This window comes from Myotis davidii, unplaced genomic scaffold (assembly GCF_000327345.1).
Source record: "Myotis davidii unplaced genomic scaffold, ASM32734v1 scaffold657, whole genome shotgun sequence".
In the NCBI taxonomy this organism is placed as follows: Eukaryota; Metazoa; Chordata; class Mammalia; order Chiroptera; family Vespertilionidae; genus Myotis; species Myotis davidii.
The window spans coordinates 904463-914323 of record NW_006287917.1 but is presented as its reverse complement, the minus strand read 5'-3'; the positions used below and the strand labels follow the sequence as shown (position 1 = coordinate 914323).

The 9861-nt window shown below is 36.3% G+C and overlaps 1 protein-coding gene across 1 annotated transcript in view; it reads right to left on the bottom strand.

Moving 5' to 3' along the window:
• GRM5 (glutamate receptor, metabotropic 5) overlaps nucleotides 1-9861 on the bottom strand; it is a 432533-nt gene that overhangs the window by 69834 nt on the left and 352838 nt on the right. The window contains exon 7 of the mRNA XM_006759764.1: nucleotides 5165-5291. Within this exon, the coding sequence (XP_006759827.1) occupies nucleotides 5165-5291 (127 nt within the window). The remainder of the gene's footprint in view (nucleotides 1-5164; nucleotides 5292-9861) is intronic.

Below are 9861 nucleotides of genomic sequence, written 5' to 3'. Positions count from 1 at the left end.
TCACTGTTAACATAAATATCTGGTGATTGTTAAATAAGTAATAGCTACTTGATGTCCTCAATGAAAATAAGGTGAAGTAGTCGTGACATTGTCTATTTTGCTCTCATCGTCCTTTTATAATCTTCTTTCTTTCTTTTCTTTCTAGTTTTCATGCCAGATTCTCTTCCTTTCTCTTTCTAACTCAACTTTGAGTCCCTGCTTCCTGCTAGTTTATGATGGATTTTAAGACTATGGCTAGCTTAAAATTCATATTAATGGCTTATTGATGAAAACACATCCTTAAAATATAATGCAAAATTATATGCATATATGTTTACACACACATATATATGTGTATGAAAAAGTAACCCACCATCCCACCACTCATAAACATCTTTTCTTATCAGTAGGTAACCTTCATTTCAGACATTTTTCTCTTCTTAAACAAATATTTTATTGATTTTTACAGAGAGGAACGGAGAGGGATAGAGAGTTAGAAACATATATCAGCTGCCTCTTGCACGCCCCCTATTGGGGAACAAGCCCACAACCAAGGTATATGCCCTTGATCACAATCGAACCCAGGACCCTTTAGTCCGCAGGCTGACCCTATATCCACTGAGCCAAACTGGTCAGTGCATTTCAGACATCTTCCTAAGAATTTATATAAGTCTATAGATAAATATAAAGACAGTAATGTCAGTTGATGGCCACTCCTAGTTGTTTTTCTAAATAAGTATTCCATCTAAGTGGGTTCAGATCTCTTAACTGTGCTAACAATCTTACACAGTTTTGTTGGGATTAATTTAATTAACATTTGTAAGATATTTAAGCAGTTCCTGGAACACAGGAAGCATAATCTATGAGTTAGTTACTATTACCACACTGAGGGCACTGACCCAAAGGTGATCTGAACTCTCATGTTGTAGGCTGAAGAGAGGTAACTATAAGCCAAGTGGGTAGAAGAAAAGCTTACTGAAGCTAGCTAGCCCAGGCATCTCTATGGTGGCTTTTAGGATAGCTGCAGCCATCAGAGCAGTCTGGCTAGCAGCTCCAAGTGACCTGTTAGGTTGCATCAGAGTCACTGAGATAGGATTGCAAACAGCCATAGGCTCTTTGGAAAAGTGCTCTAGATCTCACTTAAATGTTAAAGTTCACGTAATATCAATGGGGGGATCTCCCCATGTTTGCACTTATTCCCACTCCCCACATACATACACACAGTCACAAATACACACATAGCTAGAGGAATCATTTCTTTCTTCTGCTGAAAAACCTCTACTGGCCCCATACTGTCTATAGGATAAAGTCCAAACTTTTTGGTTAAAGGCTAGAATCATTGGATGGTCCTAATTCCTACTTTTGTCCTCATTTGTACTCTCCCCATCATTTTACTGCAGGTTGACACACACTGACTAAGTGCTACCTCTGTGCCAGGGAGTAAGAACATTGTGGACAGAAAAGAAAACACATATATGGATGTGGAAGAACCACATAGCACTGTGTGTAGATGACAATTACAAGCACAATTGCAAAAGCAGCCCTTTACACTAGAATGAAAATGAAAGTTACAAAGTGGTGGTGATTGACACTGGAAAGGTCATAGGAGGAATGGGAGATAGGGAATTTTGTGTGCCATGTTGAAATACTTGGAGTATATCTATAGAGATATGAAAATGCTGGCAAGTGCTGAGCAATGAAATAAAAGGGATAACTGTGTATTTTGGATACATTATCTAGTAGCAAGATGAATAGTAGACTTAGAGGCATGTGGTATAAATTTGGGAGTAGGGAAATAAACTAGGAAATTACTGTAATAGCCAACTGTGACAGGAGGAGAACATACTCAAGGGAAGAGTTGTACAGATGGAGGGAGCAGAGGGAGTAAGAATATTTAGCAATTCAAACAGCCAGGTGTGATCGTGACTAGACAAGGTGCTCAGGATTAGGGAAGAGTCGATGATTTTTGGTTGGGGCAACTAGGAGAAGAATGGTCCATTCATAGCCTTGATACCCACTTTCTAAGATGTTCTGCACTTTTGCATTACGTGAGCTCCAAGATTATGCCTCAAGAGTAAACTTGCCCAAATTCTTCAGGGTTAGGTAGGCCCTCCTCTATTTTTTCATACCACTTCGTTCATTTTTACCTATAGCCTTTAATATACTATATTACCAGTGTAGATGCTTTTCTCCCACTAGATTATAAGTTTTTTGAAAATGTAGACTGTATTTTACGTTTTATATTTCCAGTTCCTATTACATTTTCTGGAACAAACTATAAGGCCTTAATTTGTTAAATTAATTAATTCACTCTTGAAAAGCTCAACGATATCTTAAAGTGATCTTGCTTAAAATCAAACTATTTTTATGAAAGCATGCACTTATTTCTCCAGCCTTCAAGGCAGATTATTTGGTAGCCTTGCTTAATATTTACTCCAGCCAATTCATCGGTATATCCTCTTGATTCTACTCCAAAGTCTATTTCAAATTTTCCAATGCACAGTTCAGGCAAGGACACTAAGAAATCTTGCCTGCAGTGCCAACCTGCGGTAATCACCCAACTGGTCTCCCTGATCCCACTTTCTATCCCTCTCCAAATTATTCTCCCGCATGGAAATTAGAATAATATTTTAAAGGTATACACACAATCATGTGTTTCTCCTTGTATTTAATAATAAGTACTTATATCCTGGGCATGTTCTACAGGCTCTATTTGACCTAGCCCCTGAGGCCTTTCTGATCTCTTCTGACACCATTTTCCCATTTGCTTCCCCATATGTAGACCTTCACATGTGCTTCTTCCTTAGCCAGAAAGGCTCTTCCCATGACTCTTTTCGCTAGCTATTTCTATGTAACATTTAAGTCTCAGTTAATTTTCACTCCTTCAGAGAGATCTTGTATAGCCACACATTTAAATTATATCTTTCCTAATATTTTCATTCTCTTACTTTATATTACTTAAACAATTTTCTATACATATGTGTGTGTTTATGTATGTCTCTGTGTGTGACAGAGAGAGCAAGAGAGGAGGAAATTAATGTTTCTCTTCTAATAAGATGATAATATATATAAGAACCACATCTGGTTTTCAATCTCAGTTTCTCTACCATGTATTTTATAATGCAAATAAGGAGACATATTTTTTCTGCTGAATGAATATGGAAGCAGACCATGTCCACTGTCAGCAGAATAGTTTTACAAAATGTAGGACAAGAAATATTATACTCACTTTCAAGGTGCTTAACCATGCAGATAGTTGAATCGGCAAGATAGTTGTTCAATTTAATAACAATACATGTTGAAATTAGAAATTTGAAAAAAGGAAAGAAATAGTAGAAAAGTAAAGACCACAATACTGCTCCTCACTTCCCTCCCACAAAAACCAATCATGTTCATTTTTTCTTTCTGACATGTTACTGTGTGTGTATGCAAGTTGAATAGTTCATCTATTCAACTAAATTTATTGAAGGCTATGTGTTCAGCACTGAGTTGGTTTGGGGATATATAAGGCCCTGGTTGGTTTGACTCAGTGGATAGAGCATTGGCCTGTGGACTGAAGGGTCCCAGGTTTGATTCCAGTCAAGGGCATGTGCCTTGGTTGTGGGCACATCCCCAGTAGGAGATGTGCAGGAGGCAGCTGAATGGATATTTCTCTCTCATTGATGTTTCCAACTCTCTATCACACTCCCTTTCTCTCTGCAAAAAATCAATAAAATATATTTTTTAAAAAGAGTATCAGAAAGCTCATTGTCCTATAGTAAAAAATAGGATTCAAATGCTAACACATGGTACTTAGATATTGCATTAAATCAGATTTTTTTTTTATTTTTTAAGAAAAGGAACGTTTTCTGTATAAATACCAATCACTGAAAACAAAGCTTTAATGTGAGTTGGTCTCAAAAGGCCCAGGATCTCAGGACTTTGAGAACCAGGCTTTTGGAATAAACTAACACAACTACCAGGAATAGTTCCTTGTCCTGTGAGGAATGGAGATTAACACTGAGGATGCTATAATCTTCTAGCCTAAAGCTGTGTTAAATACATTTTAATTTTAAAACCATTTGATGACCTGACATAACACGTGGTGGGCCCTCTTATCCAGATTTTTAAAAAATATCCAAGTATATAATAATTTATTTTGTCTGTACCATAATCTACATAGTTTGTAATAAGGGCTGTGGATGAAAATTATAAAATTAAGCTAGATCTATGACCACTTCAACAGTCCCATCTTGTAGTTTGGATTTTAAAAATATTTTCTCAACATAAATGAAGCATAGAGATGTTTTTCAATCTATTTTCTTTGAAAACTTAGTCTCATAGGACCACTCCTCATACTCCTATTTGCACAAATCTGTTAATTAATTGGAATCGTATTTTTATCTTTTTGCCTCCCTCATTAAGTTAAGATAGAGGTTGTATCTTTATTTCAGTGAGGCAAAAAGGCATATAACATACATTGAATAAATTATAAAGAAAGATGAAAGCTATCATATGCTGTTTTTATATTGTAAAAATTAGAAGTATAATTTTTAGAACACAATGACACACTCCTTAACATCTTTTGCAGAAAATAAACCCAAACCAAAGTAACGCAAAACAAACACCCCCTACCATACTCCCTAAAAAACTAAACAGAAAACAATCAGACATCAGTCATGCCCTGTGCTGAGAGTATTTAAAAACTCATTAGTTGGAAGTCCCTGGTTTAGATGAAGGAAAATCACTAAGAGAAACAAAGAGTTTTAGATCAATAGCTACCCAATTCTGTGTAACCTTTTTACTCTTGGATATGTCATGACCTATCTTAGTTTCTTCCTGGCCAATAGCTCTTTCCTCCTCAAATGACAGTAACCTGGGGTCCTGCATAGAAATTTCTGAGACTATCCTCCTGATGCCATGGAAACCTGGGGATTCTGATCTAGTTTGGTGGGAAGGGTGGGAATATAAGCCAATCTCTCTGTAAGATCTATAGATTTTCACAATTAGCCAGGTGTTGGGGAGGTTTCTGTTCTGAAGGAAATTCATACACCAAGGCCATCAAGGTGAAAAATGCTTGTTGATATGACTCTCTCCTCCCATGTTTGTGTCTTCTTCAGGTTTTTTGTTTGTTTGTTTATTTATTTGTTTGTTTGTTTAAGAGAGAGCTACACCTATGCTGACATTGTGATACACGTACTAGTACCTGTAAGGTCATCAGTGGGCCAGGACCCCAGTTGGCACGCCTTGCAGGTGTACTCGTCAGAAACATACTCGTTCTCTTTACATGGTGTGCAGGTCCAACAGCAGCTGACTTCTCCCTTCCGGATCACCTAAGGCAAATATTTAGAATTCTGATTATTTCTTTGCATAGATAAAAACCCAGCAAAATCTTTTATTCAAATGTATTGCTTTGTACAGCAGAAAGGGCTTTACATAAACTATTTCAAATGTTACCAGATGGGCAGTATAAGTATTAATGTTCTCATTAAATAATTAAACAGGCTAAGGAACCAGTTCAGTATCATAACATTGCTGGGGATAGGGTCAAGAATTAAATTAAATGTAAGTCTTTGGATAATTAGCTTTAGATACCTGTATTTAATTAAGTGCCTGTGTTTTGTTCACATATAAATACACATACATCTACATATATGTGTATATAACTGAATTTTCTTGAGGCTGTGCCTCTCTTTCCCCCAAATTAAGAAATTTTCCTCTCTATAGTTACCTTGGCTTCCTTCCAATAGCTAAACATTTTAGCAAAAAACATTGTACATCTGCTAAAGTTAAAAAAAAATCTATCCATATTGTTAAAAAAATAATTAGGAATTTGTACTGAATGAAGAGGGAGAATTTGAACTTTTTTTGGGAGCTCATCACTTGGTATCTGTTTCTACTAAAAATCTGGTTTAAGAATTCAGCCATTCCTTCTTATTCTAGTAGCTTTCATTTGCTTGGGATGAAGGTGGATAGGGATAAGGTCATTGAGACTATTATATACCTCTTCATCTATTTGATTTTTTTAAGGCAATAGAAAAGAACTGAAACAATTTGACAGTTGAAAGAGTCTCAGATGTTATTTTTTAGAAATGGATGCCTTTTCCCACCCCACTCCTGGTTCATGAATAGCCTCTGTGGAATAGAGATAGATTCATTAAACATTCCTATAAATAATTAAAACTGTGATTAATAACCAGCAATAACCAGACACAGCAATGATTACACTCTATTTCTTGTCTTAGTTGCTGACTCTATTAAGGATCTTTGCTAATAATAATGTCTATATATTTATAGCCAAATACAGTTGTAAGGTGGAACCTCTTTCTTATTTTGTAGCACCCTTATGCTGGCTCTCCGCACTGCAATGATACAAATAGGGCAAGCATGTCAAACTCTAAGGCTAACATGGGCCAAATAAACGAGGCATGCAGCCTGCGGGACATGAGTTTGACATGCTTGAAGTAGGGAATGGTGACAAAAAAGGTTAAAATGTCCTTTCTTTATAATAACCAGAGAAGTGAGACAAAATTGCTAACTAGACCTGTATAATTGAGCTAAAGTATTCTCTCTAATGATATTGACTATTTTCTGGCTATTTAGTGAATGCCATATGCTGTTATCTCTGATCACAAAGCTGATTTTATTTTACTAATTTTTTCCCCAGGAAGAAAATGGAGGCATAGTGAGCTCAAACAGCATATATGGGTAAATGAAGAATCAAACAGTGGCTGTTGGACTTCAAGACGCGTGCTCTTAAACACTGAGCCTTTTTGGTCTATATAAAGATTGAGTTCATGATATTTTGGAAGATGTACTGGCCTGAGAATCAAGAGGTACCATGGCTCTAGTCTTACTTATACCCACTAAGTAGATGTGCATCCTGCAGCTGATCCTATTTCTTCAAACGAATACCATTGCTTTTAAAATACACCTACCTTTACAGGGTTTCCTGAGGATTTCTTTTTAGTGTTGTAAAATACAGTAGCTAAAACTAAATGCCCACTTAACTTTTTCAGAGATCAATTAATGGACAGCCTGGTCAAATTCAAAGCCCTTTGATGTACAGAGTTTTATAAATGGAACTATTCCACCATCAGGCAAAGTTTAATAAAAACCTGCCTAGATGGATAGTATGTAATTTGTGCACTTGTCTCTCTTTACTAAAATACACTCAGGAATCTTGTTCCAATAACAGAATTTAAGGATTAAAAAATACCACAGTGATTTGTAAACTGTAGAATGCTAAAAATTTTAACTGTTTTACTAGTAGTATGCATATAAATATTCATCCAGAGAAATTAGTTTCATTTTTGGGGTAATTTCAACCACACTGGTAAAAAATGGTAAAACTATCATTGGACAAGTACTAGTAATGCAATCAGACACATTTCAAATACTGAAGAATTCTCTTTCTTAGCAGGGCCTGGCAAACAAAAGCAGTTACATTTTTCCTTCTAGAAATATGCTGACTTCCTGTGGTTCAATTCATACTGGTTTGTGAATTTCATTTTTTTTTTTACCAGAATAAGTTTATGCCCTTCTCCAAGATTAATTCAAATATTACAATATTATTTTGAATCAGTGGTGACAAGTAATATGTCTCCTTCTGATCATTCAAAACTGATTTGTTTTACTTTATTTCACTTGTTATATATGTTCTGTTCACATTCATTTTGAATACAAGAGATGGTGACAACTCTCTTTCATAGTAATTCCTATTCTTTTTGAACATCCTGGAAGTAGTGCTGCTTTCTTTATGAATAAAAATATGTAACATATTTGAATCTTTGCTAAACTAATGTCCTTTCATGGACTCAACTAAGTTGGTAAATCTAAACAATGCCATAAGATGTTGATATCATTAATGAAGTTGCTAAGTGACAACCTTAAAACATATTAAGAAAATGTTGTCAATTTTATATTCAATAGAGTGAAAATGAGATCTGGTTAGGAAAATAGAATTTGGGATTAAAAAGACTACATAAAAATTATTACAAGTTAACTAGTATTTAAAATATTATAATAGGGAATCAAATTCTTCCACTGTGTAAGTTGATCTTAGTAGAATGGGGTAGAAAAGTATATGCAGTTAATCCTTGAACAATGTAAGGGCTGTGGGTGCCAAACCCCATCTCCCCTCACTCTGCACAGTCCAAAAACCACATATAATTTTTGACTCCACAGAAACTTAAGTTGTCTCTTGGTATCTGCAGGGCAATGTTTCCAGGACTCCCAGTAGATACCAAAATCTGTTGATGCTCTCCAGTCCTCTATATAAAAGGGTATAGATCAATGCATATTATATAGAAATCTTTCAAATCAGCCATTCAGTATTTTGAAGTTAAATGTTCAAACTGTATTGTTATAAAGGGTTAAAACAATGTCCAAGAGGTAATTTACACAGAATAATATTTCTATAGGAAGAACTGGAAATTGTGGATAATAGATATTCTGAATGAGTCCATAAAGAATTTCACATGAAGTGTTTAACTGAAAGATGATTGGCCAAGATGCAGACTATCATTTGATGTTATAGGTTAAGCAAACTTTGTGCAAAGGACCGGAAAGTAAATGGTTTAGGCTTTGTAGGCCATGCGGTTGCTACTGAAATCCAACTATGCAACTCTATTTGCAATAGCAAATGTGAAAGCAGTCATAAACAATACATAAAGAAATAAACATTGCTGTATTTCAATAAAACTTTATTTACAAAAACAGGCAGGAAGTCAGATTTGGCCTGTGGGACATAGCTGACCAACCCTCATATACCGTAACAAAACATGAGGAAATTTTCAGATATTGCATAAGTCATTGAGCTATTTAGCAGATATTAATAAATTTATATTTATCTTCGCTTATCTTGTCATTCTTCCTTCTGATCTATGCTTACTAAATCTTCATGATGACCCTTTAAGACTTTATAATTGATACTGAAATATTCAATGAACAAATACCTCAAATGTCTTTTAAACAGAGTGAAGATGTGGTTGATTGAAAAGAGCAAGCCAGCTGCTTTAGGTATATATAATGCCTGGAGCATCCTATAGTACTTAAATAACTATTTGATTAATACCTTATTTTGATAATTGATCTTTCTTCCCCTAGGACATTGTATTTCAACAAATAAGCCCCATTTAATTTTTTTTTTAAAATATATTTTATTGATTTTTTACAGAGAGGAAGGGAGAAAGATAGAGAGTTAGAAACATCGATGAGAGAGAGACATCGATCAGCTGCCTCCTGCACATCTCCCACTGGGGATGTGCCCACAACCCAGGTACATGCCCTTCACCAGAACCGAACCTGGGACCTTTTAGCCCGCAGGCCGACGCTCTATCCACTGAGCCAAACCGGTTTCGGCAGCCCCATTTAATTTTTATTATACCTTTATTCCCTTCTTTCACTGGATTATTTTCTGTGTAGCCAGACCTCATCCTGTATAATAAAAGGCTAATATGCAAATCAACTGAATGGCAGAATGACCGGTTGCTATGACTCACACTGACCACAAGGGGACAGATGCTCAATGCAGGAATTGGCCCTTGGTGGTCAGTGTGCTCTCACAGGGGGAGCTCCACTCAGCCAGAAGCCCTGAACTGGGCTCATGGCTGGCAAGTGCAGCGACAGTAGCGGGAGTCTCTCTTGCCTCCACAGCAGCTCTAAGGATTTATGACTGACTGCTTAGGCCCGCTCCCCATGGGCCTAAGCCATCAGTCATACATCCCCTGAGGGCTCCCGGACTGTGAGAAGGCACAAACTGGGCTGAGGGACCCCCCCCTGAGTGCACAAATTTCATGCACTGGGCCTCTAGTTCTATCTAATAATAGACAAACATGGTAATTAACTGTACCTTTGCTATGCCTCCCATTGGCTAATCAGCACGATATGCAAATTAACCAC